This window comes from Schistocerca cancellata, chromosome 9 (genome assembly GCF_023864275.1).
Source record: "Schistocerca cancellata isolate TAMUIC-IGC-003103 chromosome 9, iqSchCanc2.1, whole genome shotgun sequence".
In the NCBI taxonomy this organism is placed as follows: domain Eukaryota; kingdom Metazoa; phylum Arthropoda; class Insecta; order Orthoptera; family Acrididae; genus Schistocerca; species Schistocerca cancellata.
The window spans coordinates 304,663,965-304,688,351 of record NC_064634.1 but is presented as its reverse complement, the minus strand read 5'-3'; the positions used below and the strand labels follow the sequence as shown (position 1 = coordinate 304,688,351).

General features: G+C 42.1%; 1 protein-coding gene across 1 annotated transcript in view; it reads right to left on the bottom strand.

Annotated features, from left to right (window-relative positions):
* Positions 1–16,230: 16,230 nt before the first annotated feature.
* The window catches only part of LOC126100343 (uncharacterized), an 89,820-nt gene continuing 81,663 nt past the window's right edge, over positions 16,231–24,387 (bottom strand). Inside the window, exon 7 of the mRNA XM_049910955.1 lies at positions 16,231–16,529. Within this exon, the coding sequence (XP_049766912.1) occupies positions 16,485–16,529 (45 nt within the window). The 3' untranslated portion in view covers positions 16,231–16,484. The remainder of the gene's footprint in view (positions 16,530–24,387) is intronic.

The following is a 24,387-nucleotide window of genomic DNA, read 5'->3' as shown; positions in this document are numbered from 1 at the left end:
GCTTTTTCTTCGCCATTAATGTATTAGTGTCGTGAGGTGAAAACTGTAGCCAGGCGTACTCTAAGTTCTGAATGAGCCTCTAAGCAACCCTTAGACTGGCGCGCTAAGAATCCTGGACTCCTCTAGATCCATTTTGCAGACAAGAAATCCGTTGTTCTTGGCGTTGGACATTACTGTAATCTAGTCGTGTGTGTGATGTAACTTACGTGAAAGGATCTTTTGTTCCACTCTGTGAGGGCACACTCTCTATGACTTGGTGTGTTAGAGTATCCACAGTCAACGTCTATCTTCAGAAGTTCTGGGAAACGGGCTGATGTAAAACTTTTTTGATGTGTGTAGGCTGTACTAATACCTTCAGCACTTCGTACTGGTTCGTACGAAATCATGCTTTTCAATCGAATCATTATTAAAATGGTTTGGAGAAGTGTTATCAGTAGTTAGTGACTATCAGTTAACGTAGTTAAAGTGCTGCGATTACAAACAAGAGCCACGACGCCATTGCATCGTGGTCAGCTATAAGTTCATCATTTCTATTTTCTGCAGTTTTGTTAGGATCTTACGTCAGTTTTTTACGGTATTTGTTTTTCATTTACACAGATTATGCACTTCAATTACCAGTTGCGAGATTTCTTGTAAATGTGTGCTACTGTGACTTTTCTTTTTTAATCTCGAAGTCAGATGGCGTTACAGAATTGATCACTGATTCATGAATTTATTCATTAAAAGTCATAGTTCCGCTAAATAAAATTTTCTGACTACTACTTGCTGTATTGCGAGGTGCCGGAGCAAGCAGCGTATTTAACACTAAATTCTTCTAGATTCTTCATATGTAAATGATGCTCTAAGCCCCCCCTATTCTAACTCCGACTTTTGCTGTTGCACATGGATTAAAAAGAAACGCGAACTGACTGTAATCGACCCTGCAAGTGGAGTAGAAAAGAGTTTGGCACCTGCAATAATTTAATTTGATAAATAAGTTAAATAAAGGAAAGTTTCATTAACATAGTGAGAAATGATAGGGTTGCTCTACCGATTAACAGAATGAAAGTTCTCTCCAAAATAACAATATGATTTATTATGACTAAAAATAATAAAACACATGAAACATTTACAATACATCAAATTGGCTCAAATTAGATACTCAAACAAATGCTGTGAAGGTGAAGTTGTCCCTAAACTAGATTGTGACATTTATGACGAAGTGGTATGTGGAGCCAATTCCTTGCAACTCAAATCTTAAGAGGAACACACAGCAAACCCAACATTAATCGTTGCTACAGTAGTGAGAACTCAGACAATGAACCCCCAAGGCAGAACAAAGTTAGAAAAGATGAACAGGCGCGCTCTGCTGAGCTCGGATTATCACCTAGCAAAATTGCCTGCTTTGCCGGTGCTACGGATGTACATTACCAAGCTGTCTTCTTAACTGCAAGGACACGAGCTGGCGTACCGCAGGCGATGGCTGGTTGCTTCGACGTCCCGTCGTGGTGATGATAATGCCGCGAGTATAGCCCGAAACAAATTATCCTGGTCTGGTTGTTCCAGACTAAAGATTTCTTATCAATACAAATACGCCTTTGAGGGAGACGAAGAAGGCTCGCCACACAATCACTGACAGTACAGTGATTGATTTTAACAAGCGAAGTCACACAGTAACTCTGATACAGTCAACTTTAGTCAAAACTGCTCAAGACAGACAACATAGCCGCTTGTACGCAGAACGCTCAATTGCCAACTGTACTCAGAAAGTTACGTTGAAGTCGAAACTTCAGCAACTTCGTCAAACAGTTACAATTAAATAAAAGTATATTAGACACCCAACGGAAGGCAGGCTGTCCAGAGCAGCGAGAGCTCAGTCTTGTAACCTACTCCTACCGAAAGGCGAGAGCCGACTCTCTCAAGAGCACCCATACAAACCGAACACAGAACATTCCCGCCCCCACGACAGTGGCTGTGTGGTTAAACGTTCCAATCAGCAACTCGTAAACCGCCGCCGATTTTGCTACGTCACGGAGCTATGCCCGGAGCAGGCCAATCAAAGTTACGAATTTGCAGAAAACCCAGGAATTTGCCCACCAAGACTGCCTGGGAACACAAGTCATTATCATGCCTCGCTGGTAGCCCGCCAGTTTTCACTAAGTTTCTGCGAAGTAACGGAATCTCTAGCCCAGCCGCCCCTTCCGGCGCATCTGGGCGTGTCGCTCCCGCTCTTATGACAATGTCGGCTTTTGCAAAGCATCCACTTGACTCCCTCACACCCGTCAGCTTAACGTTTTCAAGCTCAGCGGAACTCGCCTGTCACCAGACCACCCGGGTGATGAGAGACGCTGTGTGGAAAGTCTGCGTGTGAAGGAATAGCAACTTTTCACTGCATGCAATTAGAGAGAAAAATCGAATTAGAGTAAGATAGAAATATGAGAGGGGGCTTCTGCCACCTCTCAGTATTAGTCCAGTTTCTAAGCAGTAGCCCACTTACAAGTTGTGTAGATAAATGAGTTCCAAAACTGAAAATGTCAAATGGGTCAAATGGCTTTAGGCACTGTGGGATTTAACATCTGAGGTCATCAGTCCCCTAGACTTAGAACTACGTAAACGTAACTAACCTAAGGACATCATACACATCCATGCCCGAGGCAGGATTCGAACCTGCGACCATAGCAGCCGCATGGTGCCGGACTGAAGCACCTAGCTGAAAATGTCGTACCACATGAAAAGGGAACATATTCGCACAGTGATAAGTGATCATGGATTAGATTTCTGAATTATAGATATGTTGATTCACTCCAAATAATTTCAAAATTTCTGCCAGATGATGATAGTTAGGTGTAAACTAATTGCAGAACTGGAAAACAAAACCTTTTAGCAACTTGGTTTGTTTATTTTACAACAAACTGTTCTGGACTGGTCGTAGATCAGACACAGTTCTCAATGTTAAGTTACTTTTATTCAATCTTAGCTAATCGAGCTGCGGCACTTACCTTTAGATATGGAGAGTTGGATACTGGAAGGGACATCGAGCCCGTTCGCTTCAAGTCAGTTTCAAGACCGCTGACACAAAAGTTACATGTATAAAAATAAAATAAAACCTTTCCTTTTAACTTTTCGGTAGGATTTTGGATACGGACAATGTCAAACTGCCGCTGAGGTTCTCAGAGTGGTCATATCCCTAGTGCGTGTCGCGTGGACCTGCTGACGTCACCAGTCCGCTGTTGCGCGTCCGTTACGGGGAAAGGCTGGTGGCAGGGGTCGGGTTAATGGGCGGCCGCGCGGCCAAGAGGAGCTGCTTCCGGCGGGACTGCCGCGCTCTGATTGGCCGCGCTGACCCGCGGGTCGCGGCGATTAGCTCCGGCACGCAGGCAGCCGCCGACTCTGCGCAAGCAGGTCCGGCTCTCCGCCGAGGAGTACTCTCGCGGACGAGGACCAGATCAGTGTTAACCGTCCCGTCGACGGAGAGACGGAGCACAAGCTCAGATTAGGGAACGATGGGGAAGGAAACTAGCCGTGACATTTCTAAGGCATTTGCCCTAAAGCGATTTAGGGAAATCACGCGAAACCTGAATCTGGATGGTCGGAGACGGGTTCGAACTGTCGTCCTCTCGAATGCCAGTCCAGTGCGCTAGCCACTGTGTTACCTCGCTCGGTTTTCTCGCGATGACCAATGCATGGGGTGAACGAGTCATTGCACCGCCCACTCATTTAAGCTGTAACGCAGTGGTCGTCAAACTTTTTTGCTCAAGAGCCAAATGCAGACATTATTAGACGGCACGTATGACCACAGATGTACCAATCTAATTATTAATAGGTAATGAACTAGCACGTTAAGAGCCCAAATACACTAGCTATAGTAAGGGCGCTGATCCCCCATTATTGATCGTTATGTCGGCAACATTCGGAACATTCCCTGTCGACTATTCTCTGTTTAATTGCTGCCACTCTCAGTGACCCTAAAACTGTGACACTGTAGTTGCCTGACGACCTATTGTTGCATTATTTAATGAATGCAGCTCCATCTTCTGGTGGAGTGTGGGATTACGGCTGTTCAGTGTTCAATAAAATTAATAACAATCGCTGTTATATATGTTTATTTCTAGGCAACCAGTTTCGACGTCACACTACGTCATCTTCAGGCCAAAACTGCTCCAATCCAGTAACCTTCGTGTCACAAATACAGCTGTGACTTTAACTGGTCTTGTAAAAGCTATTACGAGACGAGTTAAAGGCACTGCTATATTTATAACACGAAGGTTACTGGATTGGAGCAGTTTTGGCCTGAAGATGACTTAATGTAAGGTCGAAACTGGTTGCCTAGAAATAAACCTATATAACGGTGACTGGTATTGTTTTTTTTAATATTGTTGCATTGTCCATGTGAGTGGATGATTATTTGGGTAATAGCGGTAACTACACTTATATTTAAATGGATTATGAAATACGCAGCAGCAGAAAATGGTATAACGGAAGTAGGATTCCTTACGAATAGAAAGATAGGGCACAGAGTGTGTAACTGTGAACGGTCCAGTGATAGTTATGTTCTTATCAGAAACGACAGCAAACCAATGTCGACAACGATTGTTCAGGTATACATGACGACGTTGCAAGCTGGAGATGAAGAGATAGAGAAAATATATTAGGATATTGAAAGGGTAATACAATACGTAAAGGGAGATGAAAATCTAATAGTCATGGGGGACTGGAATTCTGTTGTAGGGGAAGGAGTAGAAGAAATAGTTACAGGAGAATATGGGCTTGGAACGAGGAATGAGACAGGAGAAAGACTAATTGAGTTCTATAACAAATTTCAGCTAGTAATAGCGAATACTCTGCTCAAGAATCACAAGATGAGGAGGTATACTTAGAAAAGTTAGATTGCATCATGGTTAGACAGAGATTCCGAAATAGCGGATTGTAAGGGGAACCCAGGAGCAGATATAGACTCAGATCTCAATGTAGAAGTGATGAAGAGTAGGCTGAAGTTTAAAAGATTAGTCAGGAAGAAGCAATACACAAAGAAGTGGGATACGGCAATACTAAAGAATAACAAGATAAGCCTGAAGTTATTTGAGGCTATAGATATAGTAATACTTAATAGCTCATTAGGCAGTACAGCTGAAGAGAAATGGACATCTCTAAAAAGGGCAGTCACAGAAGTTGGAAAGAAAAAGATAGATACAAATAAGATAACTGCGAAGAAACCATGGGTAGCAGAAGAAATACTTCAGTTGATCGATGAAATAAGGAAGTACAAAAATGTTCAGTGAAATTCAGGAAAACGGATATAACGTCACTGTGGAACGAAATAAATGGGAAGTGCATAGAAGCTAAGACGAAATGGAGGCATGAAAAATGAGCAGAATTCAAAAGAAAAATTATTGTCGGAAGCACGGAATCAGCATACAGGAAAGTCAACACAATATTGGGTGAAATTAAAAGCAGTGGTGGTAATATTAACAGAACAACGGTAATTCCACTGTTAAATGCAGAAGAGAGAACGGATAGATGGAAAGACTGCACTGAAGTCGTCGATGAGGGAAAAGATTTGTCTGATAATAAGAATTATCAAATGGTTCAAATGGCTCTGAGCACTATGGGACTCAACATCTTAGGTCATAAGTCCCCTAGAACTTAGAACTACTTAAACCTAACTAACCTAAGGACGTCACACACACCCATGCCCGAGGCAGGATTCGAACCTGCGACCGTAGCAGTCCCGCGGTTCCGGACTGCAGCGCCAGAACCGCTAGACCACCGCGGCCGGCTAAGAATTATCGCATAATTAGTTTAGTAGCTAATGCATCCAAGTTGTTGACAAGAATAATAAACACAAGAATGGAAAAGAAAATTGAGGATGTGTCAGATGACGATCAGTTTGACTTAGGAAAGGTAAAGGCACCAGAGAGCCAATTCTGACGTTGCCTTAATATGAGGAAGAAATTTCTGAGAATGTACGGTTGGAGCACAGCATTGTACAGGAGTGAAATATGGACGGTGGGAAAACCGGAACAGAAGAGAATCCAAGCATTGGAGATGTGGTACTATAGACGAATGAAGCAAGATTGAAAAAAAAAGAAATCAAGTCATTTTCGTAGGATTTTTCGACCTGGAAAAAGCGTTCGTCAGTGTAACATGGTGCAAGATGTTAGAAATTTTGAGAAAAATAGGGGAAAGCTGTAGGGAGAGATGGGTAATATACAATATGAGTAAGAGCCAAGATCGAATAATAAGACTGGACGACGTAAACGCAGTGCTCGGAGTAAAAAGGTTGTAAGACAGGAATGTAGCCTTTCGCCCCTACTGTCTAATCTGTAAATCTAAGAAGCAATGATGGGAATAAAACAAAGGTTGAGAAGTGGGATTCAAATTCATAATTAAAGGGTATTAGTGACAGGATTCGCTGTTGACATTGTAATCCTGAGTGAAAGTGAAGAAGATTATGTGATCTGCTGAACGGAATGAACAGTCTATCGAGTACAGAATGTCGATTGAGAGTAAATCGAAGAAAGGCGAAAGTAATGAGAAGTAGCAGAAATGAGAACTGCGAGAAACTATACACCAGGATTGCTGGTCAGGATGAAGTTAAGGAATTCTACTATCTTGGCAGCAAAATAAGCCATGACGGATGGAGCAAGGAGGACATCAAAAGCAGACTATACTGGCAAAAAAGCCATTCCTGGCCAAGAGAAGTCTTCTAGTCTGGAACAGGGGCCTTAATATGAGGAAGAAATTTCTGAGAATGTACGGTTGGAGCACAGCATTGTACAGGAGTGAAATATGGACGGTGGGAAAACCGGAACAGAAGAGAATCCAAGCATTGGAGATGTGGTACTATAGACGAATGAAGCAATATGTGGAAAACACTGATAAGGAGAAGGGACAGTGTGATAGGACATTTATTAATACATCAGGGACTGACTTCATGGTACTATATGGGCTGCAATCTGTCGAGGACGACAGAGATTGGAATACATCCAGCAAATAATAGAGGAAGTACGTTACAAGTGCTACTCTGACATGAAGCGGTTGGCACAGGAGAGAAATTCGTGACGGATCGCATCAAACCAGTCAGAAGACTAATGACTCAAAAAAAGTGAAGTATGCGAAAATCATTTATTTCATTTGTAACCGCTTTCGGAGTTTGACCATTCTCAGATCCTCATAGGGTGAATGGAGTTACAACACCCACCCCATTCACCGCCTAACATCATGGTATGACGGTTCGAGGACGGTCAAACACTGACCAAAATTGGTTACCACCGAAGTAAATGCTTGCTCTCGATACTATTTTGTAATCCATTTTTAATGTACTTTTAAACAGACCGCTGTTTCTCCACGAGAAATGATCTCAAAAATTAGCTATCACAGATGGTTATTCAATGTTTTGAACATAACTTTTTTCTATTAATTTCACTGTATTAGAGCAGCCTTAATTTACTGTCGTATTCCTTGCTACAAATATGTACCGCATATGTAGATGACCGTCTCTATAATGTGCATTCACGATTCTATGTTACTTCCGTTTGAAATTTATACCATAGCAGCTTATCAGTATGAAGCATACATGCAGCTTAATTGTGAGCAGCACTGGAAGACAAACAATAAAACATTTCCCTTCTCACATCCTTTAACTCCACAGTGGCCGCATTATGGCCGCATTACTTACGCCTCAGCCGCTGAGGTTGGCGGCCACCTTTACTTGGCTCATGGTAGAGTTCATCACCGTCAATGTAAATAAAGCACGTCTAAAAATATTACTGTCAGTGTGCGTATTTTTGTGGGAAAGCGTACACTCTTAAGAAGCTGTTGACTTTTGTTGACGTTTTTGGTTTCAGGTGTTAGTTACTATCATACGTCATATGTGTGTGAAATCTTATGGGACTTAACTGCTAAGGTCATCAGTCCCTAAGCTTACACACTACTCAACCTAAATTATCCTAAGGACAAACACACACACCCATGCCGGAGGGAGGACTCGAACCTCCGCCGGGACCAGCCGCACAGTCCATGACTGCAGCGCCTTAGACCGCTCGGCTAATCCCGCGCGTCTGTTAGTTACTAGATACATATTGTTGTAAAATATAGTTAAGAACCTCGGGCCGCACGAATACTTGATTTCTGTCGCATTCTGCCGTGGACGCAGCTTGACAACCACTTCCCTGTAGTTTCTGTGCAACAAAACCACACAGAAGAAGGAGAAAGAAAATTTCCAATCTGTTAGATGACCAATTTGGCTTTAGGATATGTAAAGGCAACGGGAGGCAGTTTGGACGTTGTGGTTGATAATGGTCCAAGACTGAAGAAAAATCAATACACGTTCATAAAATATGTATACCTTTAAAAAGCATTCGACAATGTAAAATGGTGCAAGATGATCGAAATCTGACAAAAATAGTGGTAAACTAAAGGGAAAGATGGGTAATATACAATATGTACAAGAACCATGAGGGAATAATACGACTGGAAGACCAATATTCATAAAATGGTATATTTCTCGTGAAAGCCGTTTCGGTCTTCTTGGCTATCAATTATTACACTTCACACGCAGTTTTCTTGTCCTCCTTTTGCAATTATTTTGCCTGCAGCAATGATTGAAGTGCAAATCATCAACAGTAGGCCAGTGCTGATACCTGTGTGGCTTTTTATCAAACGGTGCACTCGCTGATTTGTATATTTTATTTGGTGGCTCTTTCTCAGGTCCGCTTAGGTGTTCTCCGCCAGAAGATGAATAAATTGGCACTTACCTAATCACCTGTCGGAAACTCTCTGATGTCTTCCTTGTTGTCTTCATGTAATAAAGCTAGAATTTCTTCACCGATAAGTCCTAAAATCTTTTTTTTTAACTAACGTACTGTGACAATAACGTGTAAAACTAACGTTAGTACGAAACGTTTATTCCATTATCTGCTCCAAAACCTAACCTCATACAGCGACTGAAATAAGCATAAGCCGAACACATTGTCCCTACATGCGTAACTGTGCGTGTAGGAGTTACTGTCTTTGTAGCTGTGAACAATTTAAAAATTTTTGTCGAACAAATTTTTAATTCTAGAATGAAATTTTCACTCTAAAGCGGAGTGTGCGCTGATATGAAACTTCCTGGCAGATCAAAACTGTGTGCCGGACCGAGACTCGAACTCGGGACCTTTGCCTTTCGCGGGAAAGTGCTCTACCAATTTTTTTATTGTTATCATTTTGTTCGGTTTTGTTCGTTGCATTTGTACGGTGCGGATGTCCCAGGACACCCGTTCAAGTTCAGTGTTGAGCCGTTGACTCAGTTTTCTGTTACAGAAGGCAGCTAACCCTCTGACCGAACACGCTGAGCTACCGTGCCGGCCCCATAAGTTTAGAATGCACGACGATTACCACTAGACCACAGGTTCACACTCCAACTGAGCTACCCAACCCAACCACGACTCACGCCCCGTCCTTGCAGCTTTACTTCTGCCAGTACCTCGTCTCCTACCTTCCAAACTTTACAGAAGCTCTCCTGCGAACCTTGCAGAACTAGCACTCCTGAAAGAAAGGATATTGCGGAGATATTGCTTAGCTACAGCCTGGGGGATGTTTCTAGAATGATATTTCGAGTCTCGGTCCGGCACACAGTTTTAATCTGCCACGAAGTTTCATAATTTTTAATTGTTTCCGTATACCTTTCAGATACTGAAATACGTCTGTCTAATGTCAAAATACAATAAATAATACACAACTAAGGCTTTTATCCACGCATATGATCCCGATATACCATCTTGAAAATTTCCAAAAATTTAAACACAATATCTCGCATCTGTAACGAGATATCGGTATGCTTCGAGTTGTATATAAAGCAATAACTCCTGCACAATCGTTTCACTTACGACTTAGTGACATCAGTGCGATAATATGAGGCTACAACGAAAAAACAAACAGCACCCATACAATTGTGCGTGTTACAACCGAACGTGCGGCCGAGGTGGCCGAGTGGTTCTAGGCGCTACAGTCTGGAACCGCGCGACCGCTACGGTCGCAGGTTCGAATCCTGCCTCGGGCATGGATGTGTGTGATGTCCTTAGGTTAGTTAGGTTTAAGTAGTTCTAAGTTCTAGGGGACTGATGACGAATGTCATATTTGCACGAAGTGTACTGCACACTTGCATGTGCAAAATATTGGCATTTCAGGGCAACAGCACAGAGTATGTACGAGTAACACCACCTACATTCTGTATATTAGAAATATTATACAGCGGATTTCACATTCAGAAGCCGCATCTGAATGCTGGTTGTTTGTGGTAAGATCGTGCTATGCCTTATGCAAGACGGAACATCCACCCTAATACGTAGAAATTCTGCAGCGGGCGGATTATGGCTTACCTGCACTGCGCTTTATCATTGTACGATATCGCAACTCGCGTCGTAAGGTTCTCATGACTGTCATGTAAATGTGAAATCAGTGTGTTCAAGCTGAGTGTACTCAACGCCATACAGATCTCACCACGTCCATCGTTGGCTCGGCCGTGCAGGATTGCACAGCTGCGTTGTGTTCCTTGAGTCAGAATATCGGACTGTCTGCAGCGAGTCAAGTATCCTCACAGACAGTGACAGTACGTGGGAGCACCGCGGACTGTAAGCAAGGTGCACATTGTTGCGGCTATCTATGAAACAGTAGCAGGAAGTGTGGTGCGTCCACGGAAAGACTGTACATGACAGTGGGACCACGTCGTCTCTTTAGGCCAGACTCGGTTCTGCGTGCAGTATCGTGATGGACCCAACTGTATGTGGGGCTACGGATATGATAAACGTCACCACACTGGAGTCGTCATCATCATGCTGACCAAGCACTAGGCGTGATGCAATGGGATGCTATTGGGTACGCAGTCCGATCACCTCGTGTTCAAATAGACGGTAATCTGAACAGCTGGCTTTACGTTTCTCTCTTGTTAATTCCGGTATCTCTATTCTACCTTATTCCGTTCGGTTGTTCAAACGGTTCAAATGGCTCTGAGCACTATGGGGACTTAACATCTTAGGTCATCAGTCCCCTAGAACTTAGAACTACTTAAACCTAACTAACCTAAGGACATCACACAACACCCAGCCATCACGAGGCAGAGAAAATCCCTGACCCCGCCGGGAATCGAACCCAGGAACCCGGGCGTGGGAAGCGAGAACGCTACCGCACGACCACGAGATGCGGGCAAACATAGTAGGTGAATATGGATTGGGGTTAAGAAATGAAAGAGGAAGCCGCTTGGTAGAATTTTGCACAGAGCACAACTTAATCATAGCTAACACTTGGTTCAAGAATCAAAAGAAGGCTGTATACATGGAAGAAGCCTGGAGATACTGACAAGTTTCACATAGATTATATAATGGTAAGACAGAGATTTCGGAAACAGGTTTTAAATTGTAAGATATTTCCAGGGGCAGATGTGGACTCTGACCACAATCTGTCGGTTATGACCTGTAGATTAAAACTGAAGAAACTGCAAAAAGGTGGGAATTTAAGGAGATGGGACCTGGATAAACTGACAAAACCAGAGGTTGTACAGAGTTTCAGTGAGAGCATAGGGGAACAATTGACAGGAATGGGTGAAAGAAATACAGTAGAAGAAGAATGGGTAGCTTTGAGGGATGAAGTAGTGAAGGCAGCAGAGGATCAAGTAGGTAAAAAGGCGAGGGCTAGTAGAAATTCTTGGGTAACAGAAGAAATATTGAATTTAATTGATGAAAGGAGAAAATATAAAAATGCAGTAAATGAAGCAGGCAAAAAGGAATACAAACGTCTCAAAAATGATATTGACAGGAAGTGCAAAATGGCTAAGCAGGGATGGCTAGAGGACAAATGTAAGAATGTAGAGGCTTATCTCACTAGGGGTAAGATAGATACTGCCTACAAGAAAATTAAAGAGACCTTTGGAGAAAAGAGAACCACTTGCATGAACATCAAGAGCTCAGATGGAAACCCAGTTCTAAGCAAAGAAGGGAAAGCAGAAAGGTGGAAGGACTATACAGAGGGTCTATACAAGGTCAATGTACTTGAGGACAATATTATGGAAATGGAAGAGGATGTAGATGAAGATGAAATGGGAGATACGATACTGCGTGAAGAGTTTGACAGAGCACTGAAAGACCTGAGTCGAAACAAGGCCACCGGAGTAGACAACATTCCATTGGAACTACTGACGGCCTTGGGAGAGCCAGTCCTGGCAAAACTCTACCATCTGGTGAACAAGATGTATGTAATAGGCGAAATACCCTCAGACGTCAATAAGAATATAATAATTCCAATCCCAAAGAAAGCAGGTGTTGACAGATGTGAAAATTACCGAACTATCAGTTTAATAAGTCACAGCTGCAAAATACTAACGCGAATTCTTTACAGAGGAATGGAAAAACTGGTAGAAGCCGACCTCGGGGAAGATCAGTTTGGATTCCGTAGAAATGTTAGAACACGTGAGGCAATACTGTCGCCTTATTTTAGAAGAGAGATTAAGGAAAGGCAAACCTACGTTTCTAGCATTTGCAGACTTAGAGAAAGCTTTTGACAATGTTGACTGGAATACTCTCTGTCAAATTCTGAAGGTGGCAGGAGTAAAATACACGGAGCGAAAGGCTATTTACAATTTGTACAGAAACCAGATGGCAGTTATAAGAGTCGAGGGACATGAAAGGGAAACAGTGGTTGGGAAGGGAGTGAGACAGGGTTGTAGTCTCTCCCCGATGTTATTCAATCTCTATATTGAGCAAGCAGTGAAGGAAACAGAAGAAAAATTTGGAGTAGGTATTGAAATCCATGGAGAAGAAATAAAAACTTTGAGGTTCGCCGATGACATTGTAATTCTGTCAGAGACAGCAAAGGACTTGGAAGAGCAGTCGAACGGAATGGACAGTGTCTTGAAAGGAGGATATAAGATGAACATCAACAAAAGCAAAACGAGGATAATGGAATGTAGTCGAATTAAGCCGAGTGATGCTGAGGGAATTAGATTAGGAAATGAGACACCTAAAGTAGTAAAGGAGTTTTGCTATTTGGGGAGCAAAATAACTGATGATGGTCGAAGTAGAGAGGATATAAAATGTAGACTAGCAATGGCAAGGAAAGCGTTTCTGAAGAAGAGAAATTTGTTAACATCGAGTGTAGATTTAAATGTCAGGAAGTCATTTCTGAAAGTATTTGTATAGAGTGTAGCTATGTATGGAAGTGAAACATGGGCGATAAATAGTTTGGACAAGAAGAGAATAGAAGCTGTGCTGCTACAGAAGAATAATGAAGGTTAGATGGGTAGATCACATAACTAATGAGGAAGTATTGAATAGGATTTGGGAGAAGAGAAGTTTGTGGCACAACTTGACTAGAAGAAGGGATCGTTTGGTAGGGCATATTCTGAGGCATCAAGTGATCACCAGTTTATAATTGGAGGGCAGCGTCGAGGGTAAAAATCGTAGAGGGAGACCAAGAGATGAATACACTAAGTAGATTCAGAAGGATGCAGGTTGCAGTAGGTTCTGGGAGATGAAGAAGCTTGCACAGGATAAAGTAGCATGGAGAGCTGCATCAAACCAGTCTCAGGACTGAAGACCACAACAACAAACAACACTCAACAGCTTTTAAAAACTTGTCTCATGTGAAAGAAGGCTAAGCAAACAAACAAATGTTGTAATATTGAACTCAAAACCTCGAACACAATCAATGCTTTTAGCATCGGTCGATATGAATGGGCCAGCGTCAACTGCATGAGGTAGTGTCAAATATTTACTAGCTTTCTATGTTATTTTCTCTAAATATGTTAAATTATCTGCCTTGAAGTCAATAACAGCATTTTCTATGATAATAAGGATTCACAAACAGTACAAATCCACTGTTGGAAAGTTGTTGCACTCGTTACAGACAATGCTTCGAAGATTTTCTGAGAGACGATGACATTAAGCGAATTTTGGTATCTCGCTTTCATCCACAAAGTAATCCCGCTAAAAATAATTTTAGGGAATTTAATCGATTTACAAGAACATACGCAAATACACAACACACACTCTAGGTAGAGTTTACAGAACCTTTTGAACAAACATTGGATTACCTGCCAATTTACACCACACCACACTCACTTCCTGAATTACTAAGCAACAACAGAGAAGCGAATGATTGGATAAATCCTTTGCCATACCTACCGAAAGAAGAAATCACCCTACGAGAAAAGGTAAGAGACACACTAATCGCACTGACAGAACACTCCAGAATTCGAAAGAAAACACACGTTAGACAGTTAGGACGACTTCAGGCACTTTTGGAGAAACATTTTTGCTAAGATCACATTCGAATCTTGATGCTTACACATAGCGCGTGTTGTGAACTTTTATGGAGAACGAGGATGATAAAGACTGCGTTGTGTTGTACCACAATCGCGTGAAAAAAATCATAAACAAAATAAGACAAAATAAACTTTACGAAAGGTCATATCCCTTGGCAGAAAATTCAACGGATCTCGAAGGCAAATACAAAAAAAAGTTTTAAATTCATTTCTCTGTGTTTGATGTCAAGAACGATAATTTTATATTTTTATGTCTAATGTTTTTCTTTCACTATAACCATTGTGTGTTGTGCTGGGATATCAATGATCCCTTTGTGTAACTGTTTCATGATTCCGAAACCTGTTGAGCACCTGAACCCTACCCGAATGACATCCTGGTCATCCTACAACGCCATTTGACAATCCGGACAGACAACTCCTTGCTTGCGTCCTAATCCTTGGGCTGGTACCATTCGTCATCCTGAATTGTCACCCGTTACACGTGGTCTCTACGTCGACAACGGTTCTACGTCTAGACACATAATATATTGTTATACGAAATCAGTGGAGAAACTAAAACTGGAACCTTTATTCCTTATGTAAACCATTCTTTTTCTTAACAGTTAAACGACTATGTAGCATCCAATATCGACAACAAAAAAGTACGTTGAGAACGTTGCAGTCAAAAGAAAAGGACAATGCAGTTCCCAAACTGAGTTAAGACAATAACTGTGTAAATAGAACTACCATCTATTATTTATGAACTCAAATGTATATAAAGCTAAAACTCTGCACAATGTATTGTAAAGTAAGTTACTGAATTATTAATGTGAATGTGAGTTAAAGAGAAATGATTATGAGAATAACAGATAATTAACAGCCACCACCTCACTACTTGTTGAATGGCGTCGCATAGTTAGAATCTAAACTATGTCACCGCCATTCAAGGGGGCGTGTGTCATCCCTTCTTCTAAATTAATCGGATAACCGACCAATCCATAGACGAAGAAAGTTATGTAAGCGTAATCAGTAACTCTTAAAAATGTGAACTAATGTCTGTTGAAACAAATGATTCTAGTTTCTTTAGTGACGGATCTTGTCTCCCTCACTCTCTTCTGCCTTAGCTCCCGATGTAGACGCATTCTATGATAGGAGGTGCGGTATTTCTAATGTCTGGAACGACCGCTATTGTGGCAGCCTATATGCAAATTTGTATAACCAATCATAGAACCTGCCTTCATTATCTTTTCATGATTTGAGAAGTCCGACTTCAATTTGTTGTAAGTATTTTTACGCGCCCCAGCATTGGCGATTCAAACATTTACTACCGATACGTTGTCTAGGGCCACCCTATTAATGACTAACCACGAAAACCAGTTTTAAAGTAAAACTTTTATTCATTTTATTTCCTTCATCAGAACGTCTCGTTCTTCCTTACAACATTGCTGCTCTTATCAATTCCACTAGCAAACATTATCAATGATTAGCTGTGAAGCGGAGTTGAAATATTATATTACGCATCTACAGCAAATGTCTACATTTGCCGCAAGGATTTTTTCATTTTTTTATAACAACAGCATTGCAGCGAATTAACTGTATCAAAATCAGTTTATTATCAGTACTGTAAAACCATAATATTGGATTAGGGACTGTTTTACTGAATACAACCATTACTCGCTGACAGAATGTTGTGAAGTAAACAGCATTGTTTTAACAATGTAATACTCTACACTATTAGAGGCAGAAATCATCTTCGTGAGTCTTATTATTGTCGTGTACAACTATAGCAAAAATGAAATTATATCCAACAGATTTCTTCCATTGCTTGCTCAGTTATGTAAATTACCAAACGTAGCTTTACAAGAGAGCAAATCTGTTTCTTCCTGACAGTACTTATTTAACAAACATGTTAGCAGAAACTCAGAGCATATGGATTGGAAATTAACAAAATAGTACCTTCTGCAGTTAAACTAATGTGGTTTTCAATCGTTTACATCTCCATCAGTAAGACATATAAAACAAGGAATACGTAGAAGTTAGCAGCATCTTTTCATAGCATTACACTTTGTATGAAATCTGCTGTCAACTAAATTATAGCTGATGTTCCATAGTTTTCTTGCTGTTACGTAAACTTACGTCAGTAGAATTTCAGGTCAAATTCTATGTATCAGCTTCGTTAGTATTCTTCATCAAAGTGACACATACTCCACCATTTTACTCTCATTACCTGTCAATACACTCTCGTGTCAGAATGCAAGCCTCCAGCTGGATTATTCTGTGAACACACCACATAAGTGTTAGAAAGGAGAGCGAAAGAAAAACACTTTATAAATGCAAATAATAAAAGAAAGGAAACATCAGAATTATTATTAACGCTGTAAAGAAATGTTTATTTTTATCCTTTCCCAGAAGCAATTTATATGTAGTAACATCTCCAGCAATATTAGAACGAACATAATCAATGCTCTCTTCAGCTGTAGTGTAATTCACACTTGAAATAAACGATTGGCAATAATATCAATGAACGAAGGGATGAAAGTTATACATAGAAAATAGAAAAAAATTAAATGTGGCTTACATGGCTTCAGAATTATTGTACAGATGCTTTGATATAGCACACAAAAATGTGTTATGAGTATTCATAATGTGATACCCAATTGGACGACGGCTGATTAGCATAGAAAATGATAAGAAAAACGCCAGAGAATTAACTGATTTGATATCGGCAACAAATCTTTAACGCATACAACAGTATTCGAAATAAATAATTTGCCCATCTACCTTTCATAGTTTTTTTATGACCCTTACGTTCATGTCCTAAGTTTTCGTGATGGAAATAGTATCAGGCTGTTATTGGTCGTGCAGGTGAATCCAATGTTTACATAGTTTTTGTCTGGTCTCATGTGCCACGCCAAGATTTAATTTCAATCTCTTCATCTCAGAGCAGTTACACATTCCGTCCTCAGTTATTATTCTTGGATATACTACAGCCTTCTCCGACAACTTTCGCTCTCTAAAGCCCTCCCTACCATCATGGAAGTCTTACACGTGTCGTATCATCCTTCACCTTGTCTTGTCAATGTTTGGCACACATTTTTTTCCGTGGTGAGTCTCTGACTGCAGTGTTACATAACCGTTTTCTCCTGAGTAGTTGCTGTCTCAGCAACAGTCCGTACGAACAAAACAATTGCGAATTTACCTGTTGTCGCTCGCACCTTAGGTAATTGGGCTTTTCGCAGCTCTGTTTTAAAAGAATGGCTGATGAAGTCATGGGATCGAGCCGAACACGTCTTCTTTCAAGCCCAGCTGCTAACTCGCTGCAAATAATAACTCAAGTCACCTCAGGCAGGTCTACACTCTTCCAGAACAAACGTAATAATGCCTCAAAGTTAAAGTCTCGTAGCGTCCGTTCACTGCTCAAAATCTATCACCTATACGACGAAATACCCCGCGATAAATAAGCGTAACATTACACGGCAAAATTCACCACAGTATCAGTGCGGTTAGCTTTCGCAGTCCTGTAACATCACATTTCAAACGTTTCAATTATCTTCTTATGCGATTTCCTTGCAATGCATGATTGACTTCCACCCAATGTTGAGCTCCGAACATTCCCAGAAAATTCTTTCTGCAGCTATGTCCCATGTCTGATTATCCTACATTCCTCCAACGAATGCTCGTTTTGCCTGTGCTAATCAACATCTCATGTTCTCTTTGTTTTACCCTATTACAAGTTATTTTGCTTCCATCGTAGGAGATTCCCTCACTACGTCAGGTACGTGGTTCCCAATTTTGAACTTAAGTTCGCTGCTAAAATCACTCCTACTCAGTTCATCGTTTCTTCCTTCGGTTTACTCTCAGATCACACTCTGAATTGAATTAACATGCCTTTCAACAGGTTCTGCAAGTCTTCTTCTAGGACAATAGTGCCATTACAAAATCACAACAGGATTTTAATCCCACTTCTGAATCTTTCCAGTTTTAATACGTACTATTTTTATTTATATATTTATTAGAGTTACCCGATTAGGATCGTACCTCATGATTATGCTGATTATGGGAATCCAAAAGACGTAAGCACTATATGTTCTACAAAATATGTGAGGAAAACACGTAAGTGACGCTGATTGTCACAGTACAGCAAAGTAACGACAGTGTTTATAGCGAACAGTAAACAACACGTTGCAACAATTTTATACGTCTATTACAGTTCTGTTTGCTTACAAAGAAGTGTCCGGCCCAAAATTAGTCAAGAGTTTTTGAGAACAATAACCTTTCGTGTAATTCTTTGTCTATTTCTGAATGACAATGATGCTCTTAATATTCATCTAAGGTGTAGGACACCAGACATACAAAACGTATACACTGCCGGCCATTGTAACTGCCAGAGAACAAATAACAAAAGTTTACTTGCTGTGTGTATACAGTGTAGTAGGAATAATACGTACAGTGAAGTTGATTTGGGGAATACGTCGTGCGAAATTTAGCACACTGAGCTCCCACCGCTGTCACAAACAACGCTTTAACTGGGCTGGGTATCGAATCAAATTGAGTGTGAATGACAGATACGGATATATCTTTCCATTCTGCTTTAACCCTATACCAGGTTTCATCAGCTGTAGTGGCTGAGGAGAGATAGTATGGCATTTTCTCGACAAATCATGGATGTTTTCAACGGGTGGGAGGAATGGAGAACGTCCTGAGAAGGGTCCAACGCCTCTGTATCGAGACAGATCGGGACAGAACGACCAACACGCAGTCTTGTTTTATATCGCTGAGAGATAACAACACAGAGATCTCGGAGACGGAGCAGAGCCATTAGACTTATCAAGGCAGAAAAGTGACGCCTGCTGTCCAAATCACCGTCTGTTTGAACAGTAGGTGATCGGATAGTGTACTCAATAGCACCCCACTCCGTCACACAACTTGCTGAGCCGGAATGATGCTGAATGCAATCTGGCAACTTTCATTTGCCACACTGTCCGCCACGATAGCTGAGTGGTCAGCCTAACGGATTATCGTCCCGCGGGCCCGGGTTCGATACCCGGGCGTGTCGGGGATTTTTCCTCGCTCAGGGAGTGGGTGTCGTTTTGTCTTCATCATCATTTCATCCCCATCCAGCGCGCAGGTCGCCCAATGTGGCGTCGAATGTAATAAGACCTGCACCAAGGCGGCCGGACTTGCCCCATAAGGCCAGACGCTCATTTTCATTGCCACGCTAGTCTACACACACATTTGCGGCCATTGCGATGGTGTACACAGACTGGGACAGGTCGGAAGGGACGACGTTTTGCATATTATACGCAATTTGGGACTCGTCGGAAGAGACGACGTGGTGCCAGTTCCGTGTGTGTCACTGGGCGGTCCTCACTTTCTGCCGCGTCAAGGGAAGCCGCAACAGTGATCGCCATGCTCACAGGCCTTGATGCTGCAGATGTCGTCGCACTGACTGTGTCGATAATTGGATTCGTGTAAACGAGCTCATTCCCTGACACAGGGTGCGTGACGTAGCTACACGATCCGGCCGAGCGAACAGTACACTGAGGCGACAAAGTCATGGGATATCTCCTATTACCGTGTCTGATCTCCTTTTGCCTGGCGTTAATGCAACACATCGACGTGGCATGGACTCAACAAGTCGTTGGAAATTCCTTGCACAAATATTGCGGCATGTTGCCTCCATAGCCGTCTATAATTGCGAAAGTGTTGGCGGTGCAGGATTTTGTGCACGAACTGACCTCGCGATTATGACCCACAAATGTTCTACTGGATTCATTTGTGGTGAGTCGGGAGGCCAAAACATTTGCATCAATTGTCCAGAATGTTTTTCAAACCAGTTTGGAACAGTTGTTGCGCGCTGAAGGTTCAAATGGCTCTAAGCACTATGGGACTTAATATCTGAGGTCATCAGTCCCCTAGACTTACAACTACTTAAACATAACTAACCTAAGGACATCAACACATCCATGCCCGAGGCAGGATTCGAATCTGCGGCCGTAGCACTAGCATGGTTCCGGACTGAAGTGCCTAGAACCGCTCGGCCACAGAGGCCGGCTGTTTGGCGGTGACATGGCGCATTGTCACCCACAAACATTCCATCGTTGTTTGGCAACATGAAGGGCGTGAATGGCTGCAAATAGTCTCCAAGTAGCCGAACGTAATTTCCAGCCAGTCATCGGTTTAGTTGCACCAGGGGACCCAGTCCATCAGTCCATTCCATGCAAACAGAGCCCACACCTTTATGGAGGCACCACCAGCCTGCACAGTGCGTTGTTGCCAACTTGGGTCCAGGGCTTCGCTGGGTTTGCGCCACGCTCGAACCATACCATCAGCTCTTACGAACCACTAGTTAATATGATACCTTATTATATCTGCACTGAGATGACAAAAGTCATGGAATACCTCCCACTATCGTGTCGGACCTCCTTTTGCCCAGAGTAGTGCAGCAACTGGACCTGGCAAGAACTCAACAAGTCATTGGAAGCCCCTGCAGAAATAGTGAGCAATGGTGCTCCTCTAGCAGTCCATAAATGCGAAAGTGTTGCCGGAACAGAATTTTGTGCGCTAACTGACCTCTCGATTATTATCCACAAATGTCCGATCGGATTCATGTCGGGTGATCTGGGTGGCCAGAAAATTCTCAAAGCTAGTCGCTAACAATTGTGGCACGATGGCATGGTGCACTGTCATCCATAAAAATTCCATCAATGTTTGGGAACGTGAAGTCCATGAATGGTTGCAAATGGTAGTAGAACATGACCATTTCCAGTCAATAATCGGTGCAGTGGAACCAGAGGACTCATTCCATGTAAATACAATCCACACCGTTATTGAGCCTCCACCAGCTTGCGCAGTGCCTTGTTGACAGTTTGGGTCCATGGCTTCGTGGGGCATGCGCCGCACCTTACTATCAGCTCCTACCAATTGAAATCGGAACTTATGTGACCAGACCACGGTTTTCCAGTCGTCTAGGCTCCATACGCAATGGTTACGAGCCCAGGAGAGCCGCTGCAGGCGATGTCGTGCTGTTGGCAAAGGTACTCGCGTCGGTCATCTGTTGGTCATTAACGCCACATTTCGCTGCAATGTTCTAACGCATACCGTCGTCGTACGTCCCACATTGATTTTTGTGGTTATTTCACACAGTGTTGCTTGTCTGTTAAGCACTGTAAACGCTTCTGCTCTCGATTGTTAAGTGAAAGCCTTTGGCTACTGCGTCGTCCGTGGTGAGAGGTAATGCCTCAAATTTAGTATTCTCAGTACACTCCTGACGCTGTGAATTTTTGAATTTTGGAATATTGAATTCCGTAACGATTTCCAAAGTGGAATGTGCCATGCGTCTAGCTCCAACTACCATCCCACGTTCAAAGTCTGTTAATTCCCGAAGTGCGGCTGTAATCATGTCGGAAACCCCTTCACTTGGAGCACCTGAGCACAGGTGACAGATCCGCCAAGGCACTGCCCTTTTATGCCTTGCGTACGCGATGGTACCGCCATCTGCATATTTTCAGTCGCTATCTCTTGACTTTTGTCACCGCAGCTATGTCTGTCCTCCCTGACGCAGTTAATATTGTTCATGGCAGTATCCCCCCCATAAACCATGGACCTTGCCGTTGGTGGGGAGGCTTGCGTGCCTCAGCGATACAGATAGCCGTACCGTAGGTACAACCACAATGGAGGGGTATCTGTTGAGAGGCCAGACAAACGTGTGGTTCCTGAAGAGGGGCAGCAGCCTTTTCAGTAGTTGCAAGGGCAACAGTCTGGATGATTGACTGATCTGGCCTTGTAACAATAACCAAAACGGCCTTGCTGTGCTGGTACTGCGAACGGCTGAAAGCAAGGGGAAACTACGGCCGTAATTTTTCCCAAGGGCATGCAGCTTTACTGTATGATTAAATGATGATGTCGTCCTCTTGGGTAAAATATTCCGGAGGTAAAATAGTCCCCCATTCGGATCTCCGGGCGGGGACTACTCAAGAGGATGTCGTTATCAGGAGAAAGAAAACTGGCGTTCTACAGATCGGAGCGTGGAATGACAGATCCCTTAATCGGGCAGGTAGGTTAGAAAATTTAAAAAGGGAAATGGATAGGTTAAAGTTAGATATAGTGGGAATTAGTGAAGTTCGGTGGCAGGAGGAACAAGACTTCTGGTCAGGTGACTACAGGGTTATAAACACAAAGTCAAATAGGGGTAATGCAGGAGTAGGTTTAATAATGAATAGGAAAATAGGAATGCGGGTAAGCTACTACAAACAGCATAGTGAACGCAATAATTGTGGCCAAGATAGATACGAAGCCCACACCTACTACAATAGTACAAGTTTATATGCCAACTAGCTCTGCAGATGACGAAGAAATTGAAGAAATTTATGATGAAATAAAAGAAATTATTCAGATAGTGAAGGGAGACGAAAATTTAATAGTCATGGGTGATTCGAATTCGAGTGTAGGAAAAGGGAGAGAAGGAAACGTAGTAGGTGAATATGGATTGGGGCTAAGAAATGAAAGAGGAAGCCGCCTGGTAGAATTTTGCACAGATCGCAACTTAATCATAGCTAACACTTGGTTTAAGAATCATGATAGAAGGTTGTATACATGGAAGAACCCTGGAGATACTAAAAGGTATCAGATAGATTATATAATGGTAAGACAGAGATTTAGGAACCAGGTTTTAAATTGTAAGACATTTCCAGGGGCAGATGTGGACTCTGACCACAATCTATTGGTTATGACCTGTAGAGTAAAACTGAAGAAACTACAAAAAGGTGGGAATTTAAGGAGATGGGACCTGGATAAACTGAAAGAACCAGAGGTTGTACAGAGTTTCAGGGAGAGCATAAGGGAACAATGGTCACAAATGGGGGAAAGAAATACAGTAGAAGAAGAATGCGTAGCTTTGAGGGATGAAGTAGTGAAGGCAGCAGAGGATCAAGTAGGTAAAAAGACGAGGGCTAGTAGAAATCCTTGGGTAACAGACGAAATATTGAATTTAATTGATGAAAGGAGAAAATATAAAAATGCAGTAAATGAAGCAGGCAAAAAGGAATACAAACGTCTCAAAAATGAGATCGACAGGAAGTGCAAAATGGCTAAGCAGGGATGGCTAGAGGACAAATGTAAGGATGTAGAGGCTTATCTCACTAGGGGTAAGATAGATACTGCCTACAGGAAAATCAAAGAGACCTTCGGAGATAAGAGAACCACTTGTATGAACATCAAGAGCTCAGATGGAAACCCAGTTCTAAGCAAAGATGGGAAAGCAGAAAGGTGGAAGGAGTATATAGAGGGTCTATACAAGAGCGATGTACTTGAGGACAATATTATGGAAATGGAAGAGGATGTAGATGAAGATGAAATGGGAGATACGATACTGCGTGAAGAGTTTGACAGAGCACTGAAAGACCTGAGTCGAAACAAGGCCCCCGGAGTAGACAACATTCCATTGGAACTACTGACGGCCTTGGGAGAGCCAGTCCTGACAAAACTCTACCATCTGGTGAGCAAGATGTATGCAACAGGCGAAATACCCTCAGACTTCAAGAAGAATATAATAATTCCAATCCCAAAGAAAGCGGGTGTTGACAGATGTGAAAAATTACCGAACAATCAGTAAGGGGATACGGAATCGGATTTTGGGTTAAAAAATCGAATTTTTTTTTATTGGCGTATTATATTCTGCCATGTTTCCTCTTTAAAATGACGTATCATACATAGCTCTACTACAATTATAACTATTTTATTTTTATATATTTGTGAGATCGGGTATTGCGCTTTAGTTATACACGTCTCTCGTGGCTGACCATGAACTTTTTGGCAGTACCTTTAAAGTGACATGAATTCAAATATCCCGGTTTCCAGCGACTATTTATACACTAGTTGCCCGAAAATGTTTCTCTCTGGTTTCCTCAAGTTACTCTTTGACTTTGTGGCGGGACTGTTTTGTAAACAGTGTGATATAAGAAAGTAGTTGTTGTTGAGTTATTTCGTATTTAGTGCTTCATTTTTCGCAGTGAAAATGCCTAGAGCTAAAGCAAAAGTATTTAAAAAGCGTGTGAACTGGCAAAAGAAAAGAAATAATGATTCATTAGCAAAGCAAAGCAGTTCATCATCATCACTGTTGGAAAATGTGAATC